Source organism: Sparus aurata, chromosome 15 (genome assembly GCF_900880675.1).
Source record: "Sparus aurata chromosome 15, fSpaAur1.1, whole genome shotgun sequence".
Taxonomy (NCBI): Eukaryota; Metazoa; Chordata; class Actinopteri; order Spariformes; family Sparidae; genus Sparus; species Sparus aurata.
In genome coordinates, this window is record NC_044201.1 from 21577685 (window position 1) to 21604043 (window position 26359).

Sequence of the window (26359 nt, forward strand, 5' to 3'; positions counted from 1 at the left end):
AAAAATCTATTAAGTATTTATTGTAAGTTGTTACATTTAGATTTCTTTCTCTAGCAGCACTATTTTAATTACAGATATTCAAGGGCAGTTACCATTGATTGAAGTTTTTCTCTTAATGCAAGATGTCACCGTGTAAACAAGGACAGAGACTGAACTGCAGATCAAAAACGTACTACAACCGAACACGCCGTTGACGTGATGGTAACTCATATGAAGTCAGAGGCTGATGAACAACAATTTTTGCTTCTTTTGAGATAAAAAACAAAACAAAAAAAACAATAACATTGAAATAAAGTCAAATAAAACCTGCTGAAATAAATTAAAACATTACAGAACAAATCAAAAATGGTGAACAGCTTTTTTTTCTCTTTTCTTGTTACAGTAACAAGTTCCGTTGGATCCGATAGGGTTGCTCGTGATCCCACATCAGTCACACTTCAACATGTTCAGTGCCTGTACAGAAAATCTTCAGCTCTGTGAAGTATGTGGACGATTCAGAAAAGATGACACAAACCCACGACAGCAACGTGAAAAGACAAATAACAAAAATGTGTTGTTTTTTTTTCCATAAAGAACATTTTGAGTTCAACAGAACATGTGAGTTTATATTCCAACATTTATTTTGACCCCTTTACATTGAAACAAAAAAGACAGATTATAATTTTGGCACATACCACCGAAGAAGCATTGTTGTAGCCCAATGTTAGCCTACGTACCGGGACATCTGACCACTGTGTCGGGCAAATTCAACCTTTGTTTTTCCTTCTCTTTTTCAAAATTGTACACAACTCTTTTGAAGAAGTTAACTTGACATTTGGGAAATTTTCTTACTCACTTACCGAGAGTTAGCTGAGCAGAGGTTTAAGTTAGCTTAATTTAGCAAGTGTATGTTCTTTAACTGTCTTGTCATAATTTGACATATAGCCCTTGCTTTTACACTTTTACAAGTTAAACAAGGTAAATAAGTGCTCTTTAGATGTCGATAGAGCATGGCTAGCAGTTTAGCTAGCTAATACTAGCTTAATTAAGATACCTAGCTGCTGGCTGTTTAACATTAGCTTAATAGTTAGCATAGAAATGTGACAGGGGTTTCAATCTTCTCATGTAAATCTTGGTCAGTGTGTTTATTTCCCTTGAACTATTTCATGTCCATCTTCCTTGTCTTCTATTTAATTTTTTCACTATTTGTTAATCTATTCTTTCGAAGGAGTAACTTAACATTTGGGAAATTTGCTTACCCACTTGCAGAGAGTTAGCTAGAGAGTAGCCTAGAGGCTAGCCAGGGGCTGATTAGCTGAATTAAGCGTAACTATTTCTTGAGTTGTCTTGGAATCATTTGAAATACAACCCCCCACAAAATGATGAGTGGATGTTTTTGCTCTTGGTTTATGTATATATTGAACAAACAAGATGAAACAAGCACTCTGAAGATGTGAACAGAGCCAGATTTGCTAGTCCTAGCTAATCTAAGCTAACTAGCCGCTGGCTGTGTAATGTTAGCTTAATCCTTAACGTACAAACGTGAGATTGGGATCAATCTTCTCATCTAACTCTTGGCAAGAAAGTGAAGAAGTTATTCCCCAAAAATGTCAAACAACATCATACACAACTCTCCACACCAAAAATGTTTTTACTACAGTTTTAGCCTCTGCAGCTAATGTCAATTTAGCTGTGAGGTGAGTCAAATGTTCACCCAACTAGTCTTGGGTGTAAATATTTCTTTAATCTTGATCCTACAGTTGCATCTGTATTTTACTATCATGCAGATAATTGCCAACACCAACATAATTAAGTATTTTTTGAACCAGCTGTCTCTAGTAGAGATTTACATTTACAAGACGAGGCCAGATGAGTCCAGTCCCTGCTGTGCTTTTCTACAACAGAGGATGGTGTTTCGTCAGGTCAGGGTTGGAATAATACGGTAGAAAAGTCTTTTTAATGCTACACTTAAGGGATTCCTGCATCCCAGGGCACTTTTGCCAATCACGGATTGATAATCAGTTTCCTTTGATAAAATTCAAAGTCCTGACGAAAAGCAATCAGATCCTTGGGCGACACGACCCTGAAGGTTGACCCAGTGGGACACAGTGCTCTGAGATGTTTGAGGAGGTTGCACAAGCTGTTGAACTCATGAACTGAGGTCACATTTGCTTTGTGTGGCAGGATTCCAGTCCACTCTGCCTTGTTGACCCTTAGCGACCACAAGGCTAAAGCTTCGCCTGCCTTGATGTAAATAACAGCCAGGTCATCAGGTCATCAATAATAAATTAAAGTTTGAGCTCAACTGACCAGACTCTTGATCTAAAGCCTGCTGCACTAGCACTGTCCGGGTTAAATTGCTCTGCAAGTCATGCATGTTTCTAACAACCATATTTGTTAATACAAAGAGGGTCATTTAGTCATTCTGGCAATTCATAACACTCAAAACAAGAATTAAGAACCCATAACCGTCAATATTAGTGAAACATACTAGAAGAAAAATATGAACCTCTCAAAAGAGTTTCTGATATTTTTAATTGTCTGCATACTGCAGTACTTGAATACATACTCATACAGTATCGTTTATAGCAAATAACTGAATTATTTCATTTATTTAGCAAAAAGCATGCTGAATAGAAAAAAGTCACTTGTTTTTTTTTTTCGCCCAAAGTGACAGTAAAATTCTTTTCATTTTTCACCTGCTGATCGTTTCTCAACCACTTTTGATCTATCTACAAAGGCATGACAAGAACCAAGAGGCTTAGGCATCTAAATCAATAAAGAGAAAAGTGATTGCCTAAAAACTGTTGAAACCCAACTTCAACCTAGTACCTGCACGGACACAATCTCTTTCCCCAAAGTAACACCTCTGGAAGAGGTACGAAAGAGACACTATGAGGGGTGACGGTATTCATGTAGGAGGAAACATCGGTGTGATTTCTTTCTTTTTTTTTTGCTGTAACTGCTATTAACTGCATCGTATGTGTGATTTTACAGAGAGGAAGCGAGAGCCCGAGAAAGAGAAAGTGATGCAGACAGAGAAAAAGAGATCTTGAGGTCTGTTGTGAAGCATAAAGAGGCACCGAATCGAACCTAAGGGAAACAAAACGAGGCAGGTTTCAAACCAACATCAGTCGACAAACCTGTCTTTCTGATGCACTGTGAGGAAACTGTGGGGGGAGGGGGAAAGTGTACATCGACCTTCCTGTTCTCATTTCCAAGAGCTAAATGTTCTGTACAAAAAAATATTAATTATCAGACCGAAATTAAACCTCAACTTGAAGCTAAAAGGGGCTCCTGAGAGCTGAGCGAATGGTCTTTCAAGTAACTTATTACTGACTTCTTTTTACATCTTGCATTAGCGGAGTATTACAAAAAAAAAGGGAAAAACCCCGCTTCTGACGATGTGTTCTGCATCGACGCTACCGTATTAACACAGTGATAGTCTGACTGGATGTGGCTACAAAAAGAACGAGAATAGAAAAATAAATTGCTGCTGTTTGCTGATGACATGGCGCTGCACTCGTTTGATTACGAGTCCACTGACAAACAACATAATCACGGTAAGATGTTGATTATTACATGGCAGGTGGATCTTTAAAAAAAAAAAAAATGTTGTTAATGAGTTACTGGTTATAAAATGTGACGTATGTATGGACAGTGCACATCTCAAAGGCAGATTCTATTAATAACTCCAGGTTTGCTCCAACTCGGCCCTTCAAAGTGAGACTACGTAAATTTTGAATGAAAAAAATAATACAGTGCAAATCCAACAAGTGCAAGTTCATAAATAAATTTATCTTTGCTCAATTCAGCACATACTGTATTTTAAAGTTTTAACATTACAGCCTTACTCGGCCTAGTGTGGCTGCTAGCTTGCGGTGGCTAATGTCAGTTTGCTAATTCTAAAGCCCAATCCCACTTGCCAATCTTGACCCCGACTCCTTGTGTTTGAGTGCTCCCCTGCCCCTACGAAGAGAGTCACGAGTTATGGTGGTTTAAATCTTCACCTATGAAATGGGACAACACTTTAAGACCCTCATACGCTCACGGATCCGTTTATAACTTTGTGCTATCGAACAAAGAGCACTACTTTTTTAGCTGGTCGCTAACTTTAACGGTGCTTTATAGGCTATTCATTAGTGACCTGTGGTCTTACCCTGCCAGTCTCTTGGATGAGTGCACCAGCCCTGCTACTGGACTTAGCTTAAATTTGTGGTGGAATGGAGCATTTAAATAAGTAAAAACACGAGACTGATGTGCAAAAATCAGCCATTACTATGTGAAATCTGCTAGCTAGCTAGTTGGCCACTGAGACATACAGAAATCTTAAAGAAAACATTTTATGCTTGTTCATTTAAAACTACAACTACCTCATTTAGGTTGTTTGTCTCCGTGCACCAGTCAAGTTGCTTTCTTGAGCCACGGTGTTGAATAATGGCCATAACATTTTTAGCAGAAAATTATGATGTCACTGTGCCTTTAACCTCTAAAAATACATCAAATGTTTATATCAAGTGGGTAACGAATGTCAAAAACTCTCCCATTTTATCACATTAGATTGATCTTATCTCATCGTAATTATTGTTTAAATTAAGTTCAGTTACAGCCCAAAATCTACCAAATTTAAAGAAATTCCCTCGAGGCGTTTTTAAAACCACGCGTTCACAAGAATTGGGCGCCATGAGGTCTCAATGAACTTGACCTTTGGCCACCAAAATCGGATCAGTTCATCCTCGAGTTATAGTGGACATTTTTATAAAATGTGAAGAAATTTCCTCAAGTCTTCGCAGGATGGATGGGCAAGGCTGTCACCAGTGCTGAGGCGTAAAAAAAAGACCGTGATACATTGAAACAGTAACCCTAACCTCACCCGTCTAGCCCAATAACAGTTGGGACGCCCTACCTCAAGGCGCAAACCGAGCTAAACGGAGGAGCAGGGCTTAGTTGTCAGGGCGAGGGGAGTATTGGGATTGGGCCTATGACTTGTCTCTTCTCTAATTGTGCTACATTTACACACTTCATCATATCCCGCATCCATCAGCTGTGACAACAAAAGGCCTTTGTTTAGCAAAAGTTACATAGTCTTGCTTTAAATGCGACCAAACATTTACAATGAGAAATGACAAGAACAAGTCCTGCGTGGCCCCAATACCTTTCTTCCACCTCACAGGCTGAACATCAGAGTCACAATGTACTTGCACCTTAAATAAATAAAGTTTTTTTTGTTTTTTTTCCCCTCAGTTAGGAAATACTGCACATGGCCAGCTACTTGTGTCGTAGCCTGAGCAAATGAGAAGTTTTTTTTTTTTTTTCCTCAGGTCGGTCAACTTTACAGTCGACGAAGTTGAGTTCCAGTCGTCTATTTCTTCTCACCAAGACTCCAGCACACAGCCACATAATGTCAGACAACAACACATTTATTTTGTTTTCAGCAAGGTTTCTTTTTTTTTTATCATCACAAAGGCATATACTACTTTCTCTGTATATTACTTGTTTTATATATATATGTATATATATAATATTTATATAGAAACAAAAATAAGCGTACATTTTTGCTGAATAAGATTGAAGAATATCAGCAAAGGGCAATGTAAACCATGGTCCATCTAAAACAGCTGAAAGGTGCGGTCGCTCGCCCTTTCCCAACTCACCCACAGTAACAGATTTGCATAGGCAAAAATGGGATTAGCCCTTAGACAGCGGATTCCTGAATTCTTTACAGAGATGCAAAATCTAGTTCAGCTCAACACAATTAAAAACATACATACATACAAACAAAAAAACAAATAATAATGTCAACTAGGCCAAGCTCTCTTTAACCCCTTCCGGTCATATACATAGTCATTTTTTCTGTGCACATTTTTTTGTTTACAGTGTTAGGCTTCAAGTAGATCTAAAAACAACTCGTACATCGACAACTAGATGTGAAATAAATTAACCAACATGAGAGGTAGTGAAAAGCCTACAGAGACGTTTGTTGTTGTTGTTTCGTTTTTTTTATACAAAGGAAAAAAATTAAATGAACGTGTCAGTAAGGCCAAAGCTTCGCAAACCTCCTGCACCCTAATCAGGACATTTCAGCTCTCAACCTTAGTTTTGCAGTCGATAAAAACCACAGCCACGTCTCGGTTGAAAAAAAAAAAAAAAAAAGAAAGTCGCTCGGGACCCATGGAAATTTAAAAAGACGAGAAATCTAAAGTCCGCGATGACACTACATCACTTCACATCATCACCGTTGCTTGTAAAATCCACATGTGAAATGCAGTTATTAAAAAATAAACAACCGTGCACTTTCCCCCCACTGTGTAAGAGTCACAATAAATTAAAAGGAAAGGACTGCGAGCAGGAAACCTGTGTTTCATGCCGTGCGTGTCCTCCCTGTAAAACACTGTTACCTGGGTTTTCTGCTGCGTCTGTCCTCCCTGTAAACCCTGTGAAGAGTCTCCCGCCAGCTGTAAACCTCTGCTGGCTGCTCTGTTCACACTGTGGGCAGTTGGCCTCCCCACTGTTACGAGTATTCAATAAGGTAAAACATCTCACAATTTATAAATGTAAACTTGGTTTAATTGCACCATGATTTCATCATCTGGTTCTCGGTGAAACATTCTCTTGCTAATTACCGTGTAGACTCGGCAGCGAGGAAACGCGACTTTGCTGCGCAGAAGAGGGGGGTTCATCTGCGGGAGTGACGGGGATTCTTCTACCGAGTCAAAAAAACAAACAAAAAACGCACGGAGTTGTCCAAATACAACGTCGAAAAATGCGTTTTGTTTCCTGCAATAAAGTGTGAAAAGTCGATCCTTCGGTGTCAGAGTTGGTTCGTTACTGAGCACATGCATGAACACAAGCTCTTTATCAGAGCAGCAAAGCAATATCAGTAAAGTCCTCGTGGGTAATAATGTCGTCTGCATGTGAGTACTGTATTGCCAAACGATTAAAGGTGCTATATGTAAGAATTTTACCTAAAGTTATCAAAAGAATGTTGAATGCTACTGAAGTTAGCATGCTAACTGGTTAGCCCTGTCCCGTCCTTGTCTACAGTGCTCGCAGCATCGAGGCCAACACATCCCCGTTTCCCACAATTCCCAGTCCGGACAGCTAGCTGCACAGCTAACAGAGCTAACCAGCCTATGGCGGCTACAGTTAGCAGCAGTTAGCGGCCGCTCTGTCGATATGCTGCCCTCCTTTTTTGTGAAGGATGTGGAGGCGGCCAATTCTTACATATTGCACCTTTAAATAAGTAACATTTCAAAACTGTTAGTGATTATTGGCTTCAACTTGCTCTGTTTACTTAACGGTGTCAGTTTTGCTGAATCATAACAAAATACTCCACGACTTTTGCAGAAATGCGTAGCTTGGTTTTGCACTGGCAGCTTCACCCAGTTGGCATTTTGGAACACTAAAAGTGAAAATAAGTCTGTTGGAAAACTCAAAATCCTATGATTCAATGGACTTGAGCAGCGAAACGACATTTCTTTTTAGTCAGTATTTAAACATTTTCTGAAAGGTGTCATGATTAATCATTTACAAGAGCATTCAAAACCAATTTAACATAATGGGGCCACTCTATAATCACTCCCTACATCCAATTGCACTTCAATAGTCTGCTAGATATCCTGTACCATCTACTCCTACATTTAATTTGGACCAAAGTTGGCACGTGAACTTCAGGTAGTTAAAGGAGGCAGCAACGCGCATGCCGACATTTATCAGTGAGGAGGTGGCACTGTTTCATTGACACTTTAAGACTGTGCTAACCACCAGCTAATCCATCATGTGGTGTAATCAATATACTTGGAGGCCCAGTTACTTTTTTACAGAAAATTAAAAAAGCATATACTGCACTCATGCACTTTCTACTGCACATCCACAGGCCAGGAACAAAGTTCATGTTCAAATGTTCACATCATTGAAATAAAAATTTTAAAAAATGTCCTTTTATATACTAAAAATGTTAGTGGGACATTTGGCAAGACCCCCTTAAAGTTTTTTTTTTTCTAATTTTTTTCTGTTAAGTGTGTAACTGCACCGTACATGTACACACGCAGCCATTATCATCGCATGCTGTCAAAGTCAGATTAGAAAAACAAACCAGAGCGTGTGAGGGCTGGCAGTCGGATGAGTATTAGCATGGCTAGCACAAGCATGCTAACTGCTTGCCTACAGCATGCTGAAACCTAGTTAGCCGTAGCTTGTGGCATGACTAACGCCTCGCTAGCCCTGTACGGTGGCGTGTTAGCATAATTACGCCAAACCTCTTCACTTGCTCTGGTAGAAAAACGTCTTGCGTGGGCAGTAGCTAACTGAAGGATTACGCATACGCTCGCCTGGAAACTCTACAGCCTGCTGACAGGTCACAGCTAATATCTCTTCACAGCTTCGTTGACATCATGTTTGGCACCCGGGTCACAAATCTAGAGTGTGATATTGGTCGTGGGACCGCCATGTATCCTAGCATCTAAAGCTAAAGCCTGACAGACAAAGGCCAGGGCTCAATAGCCCTTTCAATTACTTCAGTGCCTGCTGCAAACCAGCCTTCCACAACGCTCAATTCAACCCTCTTTCTCTGACTATTTCAAAGTCAATGTGGGTTTGTGTTTATCTTCTCCGGCTGTGTTTTTACCCCCAGATTGGGCACCTGTGCTTGTCAGGCTGTGATGGTCTGAGTTGGAGGGAGGAGGAGGAAGAGGAGAAGGAGGAGGAGGAGGAGGGGGGAGGAGGAGGAGGATGGGAGGAAGGGATCGTTGGACAAACTGTGGTTGCTTTCCAGAAAAAAACTCCAGCAGCACTTGTGCTGCCTTTTTCATTACATGTAAAGGCATTGTGATTTTTCTCAGTGGAGAGATTTTTTTTTTTGTTTAAAGTTCATGAGTAATAATAATACATGTAGCTGCCCAACCACAATTTTAGCCCTTACTTCTCCCAGTTAAAGTATCCTTAAGAAGGAAAAGTGCTCGGACGGGACGGGATGGACGTATGGATGGATGGACAAGGTGGATGGATGGGTAGGTGCTGCTGCTGCTGCTGCTGCTTTGTTCTGCAGAAGCCATCAAATCTCCTCAATAAAAAAAAAACTAAAACAAACTGCAGTAAGCTTTAAAGTTGGCAGAAGTGTACTTTTTCCCTTCACTGAACACTGACAGCCAGACAGAGAGACAGGTCCTCATGTCTTACTACATCTCAATATTCAAAAAACGGTTGCAGTCCGCGGCTTACATCGTCAAGCTACTGTAGAGAGAGAGAGTTACATGCAGAGCCAGTGCTTCTACTGGGTAAACGGGCAGAGACGCCCCAACTCCCACCAACAACTAGGTGTCATGTCTGGACAGTAAGGAAGTAGAACTAAATAAAATCAAAACATGTCTGAGGAATGGGACAGAATTAGATCAACGGAACATGAAAAGAGAATGAGTAAAGTTAGAAGAGTATTAAAGTGAGGGCAGAATGCATGAGGTCTAAATATTACAGTACAGGAACGGTTGGCTTGTCCGTTTTTTTGTCTCTCTCTCTCTGTTTCTGTCCCCACTCGCCTGAGGGAGTCCTCGTCCACAGTTAACCAGCAGCCGGCCATCAGGTCGGCCACTTCGACCGATAGCTGACAGCGCGGGTCGGCCGGTCAAACTGTAACAAACAGCATCAAATTGCTAGCACAACAATCACTGGCCAGCATTAATGGTCTTAAATGGACCAATAACCCACCAGCAAAGGCCGACCTGACTCCAGTGGAGAACTGGATATAAATCGCTTAAAAAATATAAATAAAAAAACAAAAACAACCAGCTATCTCGGATGTCATTCAGTCTTTTCAATCGAAAAAAGAGGGAGAGATTTTCCAAACCCGACTTCTGGCACCATAGTAGTATTTGAAGTTTAAGTAGTAGTCTTGTTGGCGTACGGTGGCGATGAGGGGGAGGTGGAGGGCTCTAGGTGTCGAGGCAGGCGCGCCTCCTGTTGGCCAGGAGGTCTCTGTAAACGGAGGAGTTGAGGAAACGGGGGAAGGAGTCGCGGTGCATCAGGGTGTAGATCTGGAACTGGGCCTCCTCGTACATCAGGTTGCTGGGCTCCGCCAGGGTCTGGTTGATTCCTTCTCTTACTCGTGAGTCCAGACTCACCTGGGGCAAGGAAAACAAATTCCATTTAAAAACCATGAAGTAGTTTGGACTGAACCACTGGCGTTATTTATGTTAATGTGTGCTGCCAGGAGTCTCTTAAAGGTGACTTTATGTTTAATCACACAAGCCATCTTTGAGCAAAAGGCGAAAGGCCTCTTTTTTCACTGGATGAACACAACTGGAGCTTGTACCTCTTTGGGTGACAATATGGACACGTAGTCTTCGTATATGATCCTGGCTTTCTCATCCACCACGGTGGAGTTCGTCTCCTTTTTCAGATCTTCACAGGCCAACCAGAAAAGCAGGTTGTCCTCGCTGTACTCTGAGCGCAGGAACTCCTGGAAGACCTCCCGGCCCTCCAGCGAGCGCAGCATCAACTCGAAACTCCGTGACCATGACAGCACCTCCTCTAGACTGGCGTGTCTGAAAGATGGATGTGTGTGAGACTGACAGAGGCACACAAAACATAAAATCATACCGGACACGAAGAAAGAAGAAGAAAGGAAGGATGAACTTACTGTTCTTCTGTAGCTTCAATACTGTCCATCTTGGTGCAGGTCTGTCGTTCACTCCTCTCCATCCTGTCTTCATTCCTGGTCGGAGACGGGAAATGATTAATTCTCATCAGAGTAATAAACTGGACATGTTTCTGACTATTTAAATGGATTAACTAGACGATAAAGAATTCCAGTTAAATCTTGACTCATTTTCCGTCTTTTTCATTTACATGTATCAAGGCTGCAACCATCTCTCCGCGAGCAGGTGAACCAGGGAAGCCGAACTGGCAAAAAAAAAAAATGTCAGCCAGGAGTTTCAAGTAATTATATCTACACTGACAGCGCGCACCAGTGACTGTCAGCAAGCATCACTTCTTCAGGTTAATAAACATTTCATACACTGTCTAAACCTTCCTCCCACAACTCCACTCTCCATTTATATTATTTAAAACACAACAGAACAACAGTCAAACTGGGACTGGAAAAAGTGTTCGAATAGAAACAGTGACGCAGGCAAAGTTACCGTATGCAGAGCTGGGTTAGGGTTAGGGTTAGGTATTAAGTAGTTAAGTATTGTTTGGGTAGACCTACAGATCACGTCTACGCATCGTTGTATGTCTTGGAGGGGCTTTCGACAATGCGAGAAAATGACTCGTGATCTTTTGCTTTTGAACGGCATTATGGGAAATGTAGGATCCAATGATTCACCTCTACAAAAGACTTAAAGTGAGAATATATCGGCCCTCCGCTGCTTCAATTTTGATCAGTCCTGGCACCATTCATGAAAGTGCAGTTCTACATATTTGGAGCATATTTCAAATGGCGTCCCCTCAAAATCAATGTGCCTGGGGTGAACAGGCATATTCCACGGGATGCTTCCGGGGACTACAGCGGAGCACGGCTTAGTTAATATCACTGACTCGATACAAGACCTAAGAAGACCTATAAACAATATGATGTGTTAGAGCCCCAATGGTTACCCTTAACTCACCATCAACAGGGGTCACACTGTTTCTTTTTTCCTTGATAATGTGAAAAACAAATCCATGTTGTTCCAACTGGCAGGAGGAGAGCTAGTTAGCTGTCAGCTGCTTTGCTTTATGTTTGGCTAAGAGAGCTAATGGTGCTGACAGAGCTGCTAACCGCACAAAGCAGGACTGAGAGTTTCATCTCAGAGGAACATGGTGAACGGCAGTTTTATGTGACAACACAAGTTCACAGTAAATAAATGTGCTAAAATGATATAGCTGAGTACTTTGAATGCTAATACTGTTAACTAACAAATACAGACGTCAAGAACCAATGAAAAAAAGACAACATCTGGATATTGGGATGTTTACAGTCAGTTTGGGATGGTTAAAGTTGTTTTTCGGGAGGGTGAATAAAGTTAGTTTGGAGCTCTAATACGCAGCCTGTCCTGAGGGTGTCGAGTCATAATGCGTCAAAACCCAAAAAGGTTTTAATCCACAGCTTTGTCAACACTATTTTCTCCATTCTAGAGCCAAAACTACTACTATTGCTTGATTACAAAAAATCTATTTTAATAACCAATTAATTAATGAAGTCGAAGAAAGAAAAATTCTTCTCACTTTTGTGGATTTACTGCACATATTTGTCATATATCACAGTAATCTGAGAATCATTGGACTTTGAACTGTTGGTCAGACAAAACATGCGATCTGAAGAAGTCACCTCATGTTTAAGAAATCACAACAGTCTCCTTTCAACCTCTCACTTTCACCTCTTTCAGCCGCCAATTGCGCTGAGAAGCATCACTTTGAGCCGCAACCTCAGAAAGTAATCGACAGCACATGCGGTCGTAGATTCAAAGTTGACGAAACAATAAAGCTTCAGTTGGAGCCTTTATGAAAACTCTCGAAACACACACCGTTGCCACTCAGTCTATCGTAGCTCAGTCACACTCGCTGGGTCCACAATGCAACACACACTGGGCTGTCTATTTTTGTCCGACCATGGAGGATCTTTCCTTCCTCTTGCTATCTCTTGTCAAAGTCCCCATTGTGCGGCAGTAATGGACTAAGCTAGCCACAGCCCCCTGGCGCCCTCACAATACAGCTAAATATACGGGCTGTTCCTCACAGCTGTTTTGCATGTGATGTGGGGATGGAAATAGACGGCACCCCGGCTAGATAAGGGCCTTGTGTGAGGGCGGGTGAGGAGGGTTAGAGGGAGAGGGAAAGGACGGATAAAAAAACAAACTGTAACAGCATGTCGTGACCTATTAACACTTTCGTACACCCTCAGCCTCTAAGAATTCAACACCGCGGCCACGTAACTCGGCATGATGGCCCCCAAAGAAAGCGTGACACAGGGGGCATTCAGTGATTTACACGCAACTCAACACAAACTTGCTCTGAGAAGGCAACCTATCCGTCCCTGGGCCTCGACACTAAAATAAATAAACATGCGCGGTACTGAAGACAATTTACCCGGCTCGTTCTGGAGAACTGACACCGGCGTCTGATCGAGGAAACACAGAGCGGAGTCACAGAGCACTCACTATGGGCCCGGTCCACAAGCTGCCACCACTTCAGATGAAGTGGTGTGAAAGAAGCAGCACATTCACCATTCATTGGCTCAAAACAATGTTTCATTCACTCCTCTCTACCCGGCGAGAGTGCGGCCACAGCGAGGAGGCAGCTGTAACCTCACAGCAGTTACTGCTTCTGGTGCCTTGCTCAGGGGCAAGACTGTTTCTGAACTGCAGAGCGATCTGTAAGTGTAAAAACACGGAAAGTTCTTTTTTGGAATACTGACTGTCTCCTCTTTAACTTGTGTTATTTTCTTGATTAATCAGCACATCTAAATAAACTAAAAACCAAACTGTAGACGACTTGATCTTCATCAGGGCTCCAATCAACAAACAACATGACGAGGCCTCACCTCGGTCTGGGCATCGAACTTCGATACTTTAATGGCACCAGTTGAATTCCCACGATCCTACTGAGTGTTCATCTCATCAGCGTCAGTGAGCCAATAAGCATGCGGCATGCTTGTTGCGATAAGATCTAATAGTGCTGGTGATTGGCTGTCTCCAGGCATGCAGGAGAAACACCGGTACGTATAATAAAGGTAAGTATCGTTTCCTTAACTATCGCTATCGAAGTAAAGATAACACTAGCGCAATTCTTTTTACGAAAACCCAGCCTGAGCCTCACCTATATAGTTTCAACAGCCAATCAGAGGCGATCAAATGACCCAGATGATAACAAAACAATGGAATAGGGAGATTAGAGCACATAATGTAAAAACGTACATGCACACAACATACAGGAAATGGACAACTGTGTGAACTATAAGCATTATGAAAGGACAAAATGATGGAAAAAAAGAGGAGAGCCTGGATGATAAAAAAAAATACAGAAATCATATCAATGGTATTGTATTCCTTAAGCACAACTTATTCAACATTTTTCACACGTGATTGGTATCATTCAAATTCTTTAAGCCAGCCATGCAAACTTAGCGTCAGCATTTTAATAGATAGACCTTGAACTCACTGTATCGTCTAATTATTGGCTAATTCCAGTAGCATATTTATGCTTGGTAAGGCGATCTAGGACGGGTCTTTTTGTGCAGCTTATGTAAAAAAAAAAAAAAAACCCAGATAGATAGAAGATAGATGGCACAAGAAACATAAAAATAAAATCAAACTCTACATGGCCTCAAACCTGGTCTAGAAAATCTGCTTCTTGATTACAAAAATATGGCGTAGACAAATGTATTTAAGATGGTGAGGGGTGAAAAGACCCCATTAATGATTATAAAATCCAAATAAATTAATGCTGCTCCGGGAATAATCAATAGAGAGCCTGATATTCTGATTAATGGAGTCTAAATATATAATGAAATCCAACAGTAAAGTCTTACAACCAAAAACATTTAACACAATCAATTTCTCGGCCATACCAGCTGATATAATGATGAAATGGGTGAACAGATTCAAAACATAATCCTTTTCTCACATGCCCAAAAATAAACTGGCTCATCCTCACAAATGACAAAGAAAAGCCAAAATTGTAGAACATTTGTAGAAGCTGAAACCACAACAGGTTGTTGTTTTGGGGGATTTAAATGCTTCTTGGCCTACGGGAAACAACCAGAGACTCCAGGAAGTCACGTACTGTCCTGGACTCGCAGGCAGTTCTCCGTAAAATGTATTTTTACCTTTCTGTTTTTGTGACCCGGCTACCTGTTTCCAGCCTGTCCGCTTAAATACATTAATTGGCTAACTATACAAACTGTGTAACCAATCACATCTATTTCAACCATTTAATAACCGGCAAAACTGATTCTTATGATATTATTATAGTAAAAAGATTTAGAACGTATCAGATATTGTGTAATACACCACTGCTGGTGTTTCGGGGAACTCTCACGCCATTTAATGACTTTTTAGGAATAGATGAAGCACTTTGAGGCAAATTTGTGATTTTGGCCCTATGAATAAATTTGACTTGACTCATAACTGTTCAACTCAAACTGAGTTTGAGCACAACATCAGTGTACCATCACAGATTGGGTAACAGGATAAAGGCAGGACCAACTGTTGGATGTTTCGGGCACTACATGTATTTATAATATACAAACACTTAAAGCACAAGTATAGAATAGTACAGTATAGTATAGTATAGTGTAGTATGGTATAATACAGTTTATTAAACTACAGTGTATAGTATAGTGCAGTATAGCATAATATAGTATAGTATAGTAGGGTATAATACAGTATAGTACACTGCAGTCTATAGTATAGTGCAGTATAGTATAATATAGTGTAGTACACTATAGCGTACTGCAAAATAGTATAGTATAGTAAAGAACAGTATAATACAGAATGGCACAGCACAACACGGCACAGTATGATATAGTATAATATCGTACAGGACAATACAGTATAGTATGGCAGGGCCCAGTATAGTATAGCATGGTATGGTATAGTATATTACAGTATAATAGAATATAGTACGGCACGGCATGGCAGGGCATGCAGACTATAGTATAGTATAAAACAGTATAGTACAGTACAATACTGTATAGTACGGCACAGCACGGCACAGCACAGCACAGCATAGTATAGTATAGTAGTTTCTTACCAGAGACACTTGCAGCAGCCACACCAGCAGAGGCAGCAGGTGTTGGGTCGGGGCTGTCCAGGGGCCTGGGGTGGGGCCTCGATGTGTGCCGCCTGCCTTTTTCTCATCTCCACTCCACTCACACTCCGGGGCTGCACGGTGGACACAAAATAAACACAGTGACATTCTCTTCAGATGAATTATCGTATCGCACAGAGTGCGGGTTCAAACCAGGCCCCCGTGGTTTACTTACAGCTCACCAGCTATATGTCTCATATAGGGAGGAAAATAAAAGAAACTCTGGGTGTGAGTGTGTGTGAGTGATGAAGCGAGAGAGACAGAGCACTCAAGCAGGACAGAGAGGATTCCCTTCCTTGTACGGTACGAGGCTTTCTGGTGTGAGGCCAAGTCTTTCACTTGGCTCTGACAGACACTACACACACATCTCAATGAGCGCAGGCACAGACAGCAAAACACGGTCGACACTTCACACACACACACACACAATAAATACACAAATCTTTCCACACAAGCGTGCTCATCTGTCTGGCCTGTTGTTGCCCTCAGAGTGGGCAGCGTTCTTCAGGCAGATGAGGACTGAGTCAGCGACACACCACAAAAACTTCAACAATGCGTCTCTGTGGTCACACTGAGCGAGTTGCTGTTGTCTGATCGCCTTTGATTTGTGTTAAATGAGACCAAACTCTCATTCCACTGCAGACACACAGTAATGTGGTTTCTGGTAATGCTTTTATATCTCCGATTAATGACTGAAACATGTTATGAGAATGTATACTATGTAGCACATAATGCTAACATGCCGCTTTTTGGCAAGTATAATGTTTACAACGTTCACTGTCTCAGTTCAACATGTTGGCATGCTAACATTTGTTAATCAAAGTACAGCAGAGGCTGATGGGAATGTCGGTAGTTCTGCAGGTGTTTGATCACAAAGCAAAACTTTAGACAGCACAAACAGTCGTGGATAAATAGTTAAAGGATCACGATTTGATGAGAAAACGAACTTCCTTTCCCCTAGTGTTTCTGAGTGGGTTTACTGTTGGCACCGCTATTGCAAAGACAACTGAGTTGCTTTCCATTACCCTTAGAAATGCAACTATGGACAACACCGGCGAGACGACTCATTCATTCTTCCGTGGTGAAGCGGTCAACACTGTAGTCTCACAGCAGGAAGGTTCTGTGCTACAAATCCCTTCTGAAATGTGTGGCGGCTGAATGTTCTCCACATGCTTGGGTGGGTTTCCTCCAGGTGCCCTTGACCAAAGCACCGGCTTAATTCCGGAGCTGGTCCCAGGGCGCCATATGTTGGCTGCCCCAGGCTCCTCCAAGATGGCTTCAATTCAGAGAACCAGGTTCACTACATTGTTCATTGATTACGTGAGATAAATAAAGATTCTCCTTCTTTTGCTCGTTTTCTTCTTCTCCTATAATGGAGATGTGTAGGCAGACAGAAATGGTGCCAGGCTTGACGACTTGATCGCCAGGCAGGCTTAATAATTTTCCATTGAGATTTCATACATGATCCCCGAACTAAGACTGTTCATCTGGCTAAATTTCATGCCAACCCGTCCAGTCTGAACCGAAGTAGTGTACCAATCGACCGACAGACGATTAACAATTTTATTTGTAGTATTAAGTATCCAGTAAATGGCAAAACTCATAAGCAGCTTGTCTTTCCAAAAGCAAGTCAAAGTTCGTAGCGATCACAATTTCGTAGAGGTCACGGCACCTTAAGACATTATTTACTGTCATATAGTCAGAGAGCGTTTGGTAAATGACTTACATGCTTAAAAGTGATTAATCAACTCATTTCACCGTCATCATTAATCAGTTAGAGCTACTTTCTCCTGAAGATGTGTATCCATTTCAAACAGAGTTGTAGCCATTAAACTTGAGTCATTCATTTATTTCAGGCATTTTTGAAGAAGTAGATGGTTAACACACAAAACATTTGACATGATTGAGGGCACACTGACAATGGAGGATCTGTTTTGTTCTTCAGGACTCAAATGTGCACAGAGAGAAACTATTTGTTCGACTTTTAGAAAACATCACCAACTTGGGCGTAGACTGTGCAGAGCACACCAGAACTTTCCTACTGACCAGTTCCCACTCATACAAGCCATTTTTCTGCCACTGCATTCGTACTTCGGCGCGATTTTAACAATCAAGCTCAAGTAACAAAAGTGTGCACCTACATCTGGGCATTGCCCGGGGTTCACCGTGGCCTTTAGAAAGGCTTTGAAGGTGAATGTGCCAGCAGCTTCGGCCTTGCAGGTGGAAGGGTGTGAAAAGCCACTTCAACCCCGCTGATACTGCTTTTCAAGCCTTTAGGCGACTGTGAATAGAAATACCACTCTCTAAGAACTCATTATTCTACCCGATGCAAATTTTCAGTATAGTCTGGAAATGCTATTTTTCATCTGCCTCCAGGTAAGAGATAATAACACTTCCTGTGAACTAAACAGGACGGGAAAAACCTTATTTTACTGTGCAATAAGCTTAGACTGGATCAGCTCTTCCACAACAGCCAGAATCTACACCAGGAGACATTGCAAAGATCAGCTAAGAAGAGGATGCCATGTTAGGACTTCTCTACTTCTTGGGGTAGAGATTTTAATAATGACAGATGTCTCAATTTGGGACACTAAAGCTTAAAATTGCCAAGCGACTTAGTGTGAAAAACGCAGCAATTGGGAATCAAAAGTACAATAAATGAAACTCTTACCTCTAAAGTCATGGTTCAAATTAAACTCAAAATAAATCCAAATCACTGTGTATCGACAGAGGAGCCTCCTCTCCTTCTCTGTGTTGTTCCCACTGCTCCACATAGACATTCACTACAACGACGGCACAAGGCAGGTAATGCTGCGACGACCTGCCTGATATGCAAATGTCGTCGCCCGGCGAGTGGCCAGCGGTTATTCAGCTACCAGGCAGCGGCCGTGGAAAAAAAAAGCAGCTAGATGCAAACGACGCTGACGGTAGGGCTTTGTTCTAAACCCGGAGAAGGAGGCCGCATTGACAGCACATGCAAATACGGTGTGGAAATACAAATAGATGAGACGAGAGGAAACAAATAAGAGAGCGGCAAGATTGGTCACACGTGGACTTGTTTTCCCCCCTTACTTTTTACAGATCTTATTAATTGAGACATCATTTAAAATTGCTTGAGGAGGCAAAGATTTGAGAAGGATGGTGTTTGATAAGCTTTTTTTTTTTGTCTGACGGGTCTTTTGTATAATGTAACTGTGTGTTGATGAAGATTCTAAGTCATACAGGTCATGGTAAACCTAGATGCTGCATCGTAGGCAACTGGACGTGTTTCAGTTTCTTGAAGACGTCTCACCTCTCACCCAAGAGGTTTCTTCAATTCTAACTAACTGGAGGGGAGTTGCAGGCTTTTAAACTCTGTGTGGGAGTGTCCTCACAGAGTTGTTAAGAACACGCGTGAGCTCTGAGTTTCAGAGTCGTTAGGGTCACTTGTTGGTCGTTGATTGAACCGGCCTTCATGTAGGTTGCTGGGGCTAGGTGAGCCCAGGTGTGATTGGTTGTTAAGCTGTTACTGTGACAATTTATAATAACCATCATGCCGTGTCAGTCTCAATCAAACTCAAAGTTCATGTTCTGACAACTGTTTTGGAGAAAAATACCTGTTTTGGTCGCCACAATCTCGACTGGAGATGTCCCCACTTCATGTCAATAATATTTAGTAGTGTCACGCTCCCAAAACTTTAAATACAGTCTTGAACCGTGCTCTCAATATGAGAGTCAAATCAGATACATGTAATGCGAACGTAGCCTATGACATGTATCAACATGTCCGGGTCTTCAGAAATGTTAACGGACAACATGTTGTCCTTACGACTGGGCTCCCTGATCAGGAAGAAAACCGGACAGTTGCAGTGTTGTGCTCAACAGTTTTGTTCTCCTTTAAAACCTCTAAATAGATATAAATCTTTCGCTTAATTGGCTTCGGTTTGGCACTGATATCTTTGTGAACTGTGAGGCTCTGCACACTGTAGACAGTTTGGTGCCTGACCAATCATGTCCAATCAATCCAGTGCGGTTCAACCAAGTGTTAGGAACCCAAGTATGATCCGAGGAGTGAGGATGTGTCAAAGCTCGATTTAAAATGTCTGAAAACGGATGTAAATGAGGGATTTCTGTACTTCCAATTCAATAAACGCTTGTAAAATATGTGATTAAAGTATATTAACTTCTTCAAATGAACTGGTGCTGATTGACATACTAGGGTGGGGACTCTGATTAAATCATGTTTGTTGTAAGATACACTAATGGTAGCCTTCATGGATGAGACACATGGATAACTCAAGGTCCACTTAGTAACCTTTTCCAGCAGGTTAAAATCTTTCGGACTTCCTCAGTGGATGGAGTTTGCTCAGTTGTCATAGAGATGACTGAAAGCTGTCTTTTTGGGGACATGCTTAAGAGTCAATTTCTTCGCCTTCATTACTTCCTGCTCATTCAAACAACGTCAACTCAGAGATTCAATGCTTCCTTTCGGACACTTCTAATAACAATATATCATGACAGTCGCACTGAAGCGAGGTCAAACTTACCATGAATTAGTGAGTTCCTAAAAACAGGTCAGACAGAGCAGTCATGGCGTGAGGTAATAGGTTGCTGGACGATAGCAGGCTGGTTTGACGGAGTGACTGACTGGTGGACTGTCTGGCTGGAGGCGCGGGGCGAGGCGAGGACGTCGTCTTTACCACGGGGAAGAGAGTTTACTGGTCTCACCATCCCTGACCGACGGGCACGGAGAGGGACGTGAGATCTGAGGAGAAACCAAACGACTTCCCTACTCCTTACTTCCTTATTTCAATCACTCCTTTTGTTTCGCTCGCCGTCGCCTCCTAGGCTTCCTCGGATCTTGGTGAAAGGGTCATTTATGGACTTGAGAGAACAGGGAGCGGTGAAAGTACAGCATCTGCAAAAGAGAGAAGAGAGAAACAGTTTTTACAATCAAAATCACAGCTGAATCATTTGACATACCAAAGGTGCAGTAATTTATCTTCAGTGACAATGGCGTGGAAATACATCCGCTGCTTACATAACAACACAAGTGCACACTGGCAAAAACAACAGTGAGAGATGGACCTGGTTTTCACGTAGTGTATGCTCCAGCAGCAGAAGATCTTTGAGGCCAAGAGACTTTAAGACATAACAAATTTGATAACAGGGATGGACAATATGGCGGTGACAGTATATATCACAATACAGACTAGGGGTATACCAAAATATCGATACTACAATATATCGTGTTGAGGTACGTTATCGATACACTGGCACCAAATATCGATATTTAATAATATTCAAATTGCGGTCAGCGTGTGTGTTAATAAGAGTCACTGTGCAGTATACACCTTGTTTTACTTGGCTGTCATTCCTGTGAAATTGATTGACAATGTTTTGTAATTCCTGTGAAATGGATTCAGTGCAGTCAATAAATTATGAATTTCTTCAGTGACACAGATATCGTGATGTATCGTGGATGAAATTTCTTGCAATATATCGATTGTTGCAGAATCGCAGAATCGCGATATTATTGTTATCGTGGGCAAAATATCTTGATAGTATCGTATCGCGAGGTACCTGGGGATACCCAGCTCTAATACAGACACTGTTCTGTAAACTTGATAAGAAATGTTTTTTAAATAACCAGACCATAACTTCGTATCATCACATTTGATCCTTTTTCTATTTTTTGGGAAACAAAAAACTGCTGCCTCACATGAGACAACACTTGCATTAAAGGACTATTCCAGGATTTTCAAACCTGGCCACTATATTTACAAATCTCGGTGTGTAAATGATTCATACTTTCGTTCCAAAATGTTTTGGAATCAGAGCCAGCCTGCTGGACTGATTCTAAAATGTTTTGTCACGTATGACTCAATAATTTCAGGTGTTACGAGTCTGAAGGTTAACTGGTGCAAATAATCACCAGTCTGACTAAATTCGGTGTAATTTGAAAATCACGATCATTAGCGATGCATAACCACCACCAACATGAGAACACGATGCGCAGTCCAGTTTTTATATCAGGTGAGCTTCCATGGAGGCAGCAAGATCACGCCAGAATCCAGATCAGCCTATATACCGGGGGGACGCTACAGGAAAGCTCCCACAGTTTGAACCAGGGGTCTCTTATGTTATTCAGGCAGAGGATTCCGTAGCTGATACAGAGACAGAGCAGGGACCCCCTGCGACATATGCAACCAAATTATTTTTGAAGTATATTAAACTGATCTGACAAAAAGTTGGGGGGCAGCAGCTGTAGCTCATACACTTGGGATAATAAAACAGATAACTGGCCATTATCTTTTCACAATACGCACTTAGATCAGTAGCTTGCAGTTACGTTAGATGCCGCTGAGTGATTTCGTATATGGTCAGGTTGGCTTGCTCACATGACTGCACTTGTATCAATAGGTAGACTATCAACAATGCTGCATAAAAGAAATGTTCTTCTTTCGGAATTTATCCTTGGGTGAGGGCTAATTGTTTGTTGGATTCATTTTAATGACTCATTTTAATGTAATTTGGCTCTTATATGTACAAAAGCTGTGTCCCTGTAACCCGCTCCCCTCTTCCTCATCCTATTTCCCATCACTCATCAGTTACACAATCAAACAAACCCACAAAAAGGGAATAATGAAAACAATTATTTGTTGCACTGCTACACTGTGTCCCAACTACCTCGAACGCATCTTTGGCGTGTCTTGTCTGCTTCTTCTTCTTCCTTGTCGACAACCAACATAAACGCTGACACTGATCCATCTGAGATAAGCTACAGGATGTGGTCGAACAAAAGAAAAAAACAAATCAAATCAAGAAACGAAGCAAACGCAGCAAATGAGTGTTGAAGCAGTCCTCATCATCATTACATCCACTTTGAAACTCATCGTTTAACAGGGTTAAGCCGACCGTTGGTGCCACAGCCCAACACTTACTCACAGTCAGGAGTCACTCGCTGGATTCTGTCCCTGAAGGAAACTTGGACCCTAAAGGCTACAGAGCTGCCCTGGTTGCTCTCACGCTGCCTGATTTTCATACAGGAATTACTGTTCCAACAACTACCTCACTCATAAACAACAGCCTGCAAGTGTTCACGTGTTGACCTCAACACTGGAGACTCTTTATGTTGCGAGCTATGACTCGTCTGTGGCTAAAAGTAGCAAGTGAGAGACGGCGACGAGCAACAGACATGGAATCTCAAAATTACTACTGAGCGATGTGAAAAAATACGTGTTCAACAAAACTACACGAAATGCTATTTTATTTCTCAGGAATGCAGCACAAATCATAAACTCACACTTGACATTCGCACGTGGCTATCATTTGTCCGATCTGACCGAGCGCGCCGCCTCTCCTGCAGAAATCGCTCGTTCGCCAAGAGAGGCTTCAACGTCTGCTCACGCCAGTTGAATCTGGTTTGAACACAGAACTGTCCCTTGTATATTAAAAATCTACGGTGATGAATGATTTTGCATAGCTGTGTGCAAAGATGAGGCTTTTAGAGTTTTAACCGCCTGTTCCCAGGAGCAACACGGCCACAGAGTAACTTTAGTGACATGCTTCACCGGAGGGTTGGGAGCAGGGTGCAAAATGAACTTTTTACGTCCACTGGCGGAATTGCTAGTGGATTCTGACACAATCGATTGCCATTGTATTTGGGGCTGTTAAGTGAAGCAAATCTACCATTTTACCATCGTTTAGCTCGTGTCTGGGGCTACTGTTGAGCCAGAAGAAGGGAACAGTGCCTCGTTATGATGCCTGTCGGAGCTAGAGCTGATTATTCGTCGATTTGTCTACTGACGGAAAAACGCATGTAATCATCTGTGTACTTTTTCCAAGGTTGTACGCAAGACACTTATTGACAATTTCCCCATTTTCTGAACAAAATTACCAATTGGAATGAAAGTTACCATCTTTTGGAGGCCTACAACACTTCAGTTGTGACTAATAACTGATGAGATCTGCAAAGATTACGTGATTAATCAGTCAAATTAAATGCCAACTATTGAGATAAAAGTTAAAAGTTCTTAGATTCCAGATTATTAAATGTGAATATAGTATGATTTCTTGACTTCCTCTGTGACAGGACACTGAATATCTTTGGGACACGAGACACCTGAGGACGTCGTCTTTTGCTCCGGGAAACATTTTTCACCATTTTCTGATATTTTATAGACAAAACAACAAATCAATTCATCGGCAAATGTTTCAGCAGACTAATTAACGGCGAGAGTATTGGTTATTTGCAGCCCTACATGATTGATTGAATCACGTTATTGATTATTAGAACAACTGTAAATGCGTCACATTACAACTGTCTGCCACAGGAAAAAGCCCTGCGGTCGCATTTAATCTTCTCTTTCAAAATGATTACGTTGACGTTATTAAGGAGGTAATGATATCAAACTAAGGAACATCTCGGAGAGAAAAGCAAAGTTTCCAGAACACTGTTTGAAGCTAGAGAGGTGGCAGGGTCCGCCACATACAGACAGAGTAAAACAGCATGAAATTGTGTTGTTGTTTAAGGTCAGTTTGTTTGTTTCGGTCAAGGAACCAAAGAGTTTGTTTGTTTAGGCGTGAAAAAAAAAAATCTTACTTCCCTGAAACTGCACATTGCACCTTTAAAGCTTTAAAGTGTTGTTACCTCTGCCTCTGTACACACTGGTGCTGTGGATGTTTAGTGTTTTAAAATCAGATTCATCTCACATGTGTTACAGAGACAGGGAGTGAGATGAGGAAGTCTCTCAGGATGTAGCAGCGACACAACCTGGGCTGCCTCTGACTCAACACACTCGTGGGGAACCTGCAGTGTGGGTGCTCCCCTCAGCTGAGCGCCACTGCCTGATCTCTCTCCCGGGCATGGCAGCAGAGGGGCCGGGGGTCTGGAGAAGTCACAGCGGGGCTGACATGGTCGTGTCTGTGGAGGGGTGCTGTCGCAGCGCTGGATCTGTTGCATCTGCCTGCAGGCCTGTGCATGTCTCCGGATCAGAAGTAGGCAGGCTGCTCGGACCCTGCTCTCTCTCTCTCTCACTGTGTGCACTAGCTCTGCTGGGCTAGCCGGCTGCTTTTTGCATGTTTTATTTTTTTTTGTTTTTTTTTTTCCTGAAGCTGTCCGAACCATCTGAGCACAGCGGCTGCAGGTCCGACCAAGCCCGGGAGAGGAGATCCCCCTCTGCCCGGGCTGACAGCACCGAGGGACAACGCGATCAGCTGCACAGCGCTGTCCGTCTGTCTGTCTGCCTGCCTGCCTGCTTGTCTCTCTGCCTGCACCGACATTTCTCAGAAAAATCAAACACCACCCACTTTCTGCTCGCTAGCTTTAGCCGACAGATCCGCTATCTCTCGCAGCGAGAGGAGGAGGTGGCAGCTGAGCAGCAGCAGCAGCAGCTAGCGCCGTGCTAACGTCAGCTAGCCTGCCCGTGTGGAGCATTAGCGCGCAATAAACAGCATCTTACCCCTTTTTCGTTGAGCTGTCAGTGTCCTAGGGTGATAGGTGGGAGAACGCGGTGTCCCGATGCTCATTTAGCGACATCGTAAGTGGGAATCCCGCGGTGTAATGTCCATCGCCGCTGTTTTTCTGCCATCCGCCCCACTTCAGCACCGAACGCCGCCGAGCCCCTGGATGCACTGCGCAGGCGCGCTGCCACCGTCGCTGATCTGTGGCTGCAGTCGGTGAGGAGATGCACTGCTGAGGCTCCGGCGAGCACACAGGGTCAGAACACGTCTGCCGTCCAGCAGACTGCACTACAGCGTTACAGAACACAACATGTCAACATGGCAACAGAAAGAACACGTTCATCATCATCAGACTGTCCTTTACTGCCTTCATTTGTCACTTTCAACCTATTTATTGTCCTTTATTCCTGCTTATAATCATTTTATCTAATCTTAATTCCTATGATTCTCATCCTTTTTTCTATTTTTGCATTCCCCCCTCCCTTTTTTTCTGGGATCTTACCTGTTTTATCACAATTATTCCTATTATTTGTAATGACTCATATTGACTTTATGGGTTCTTATATTTTCTTTTGACTCACATTCGAATAGACTTTGATTCATTGCCAAAGCAGTTTTCGAACTCTGTTTTTAAAGTTGCTATATTTATTTACGACCTAAAAAATGCGACTATGTCCTCACACACAACCCATTCTTCATGTATAGCCTTATGTGTATATTCAGTGACTTTATAATGACCTTATTATACATTATGATGCATATATATGTTTTTTCTTTATTAAAACATTTCCACTAGGGCTGCACAATTATTCAAAACATAATCACAATCACAATATTACAGAGTGGAATATCCAAATCCTGATAAGCTGCAGTTGTGCTGCAGTTGTGGAAAAATCAGCCTTATAATGAAGCGCTAGTGGTGTAGTGCTGCCTGCCTACAGCTGTGGTTCTCCAGATGTGAGGAAACCCCCAACAAATGTCACACCATCACGATTTCAATAGTTTTTTCTGTGAAAATGAAAATCATATCGCAATTTTTACCACATCACGAGCCCTCATTTCTAAAGTATAATTCTTCTATAGTACAATAATTTAAACTTACTATACTTAAATAAATGCACAAGCAGATAATGTGATATTATGAACTGCTTCA

The 26359-nt window shown here is 42.0% G+C and overlaps 1 protein-coding gene across 1 annotated transcript; it reads right to left on the reverse strand.

Annotated features, from left to right (window-relative positions):
* rgs17 (regulator of G protein signaling 17) lies at positions 1–25399 on the reverse strand. Its single transcript, XM_030442315.1, has 6 exons — positions 25206–25399; positions 20289–20659; positions 15706–15836; positions 10613–10687; positions 10286–10517; positions 1–10094 (listed from the first exon to the last, which is right to left on the reverse strand). The coding sequence occupies exons 2-6, from the start codon at positions 20289–20291 to the stop codon at positions 9906–9908; spliced, it is 630 nt and encodes a 209-aa protein (XP_030298175.1). The 5' UTR covers positions 20292–20659; positions 25206–25399; the 3' UTR covers positions 1–9905.
* Between the last annotated feature and the right edge of the window lie 960 nt (positions 25400–26359).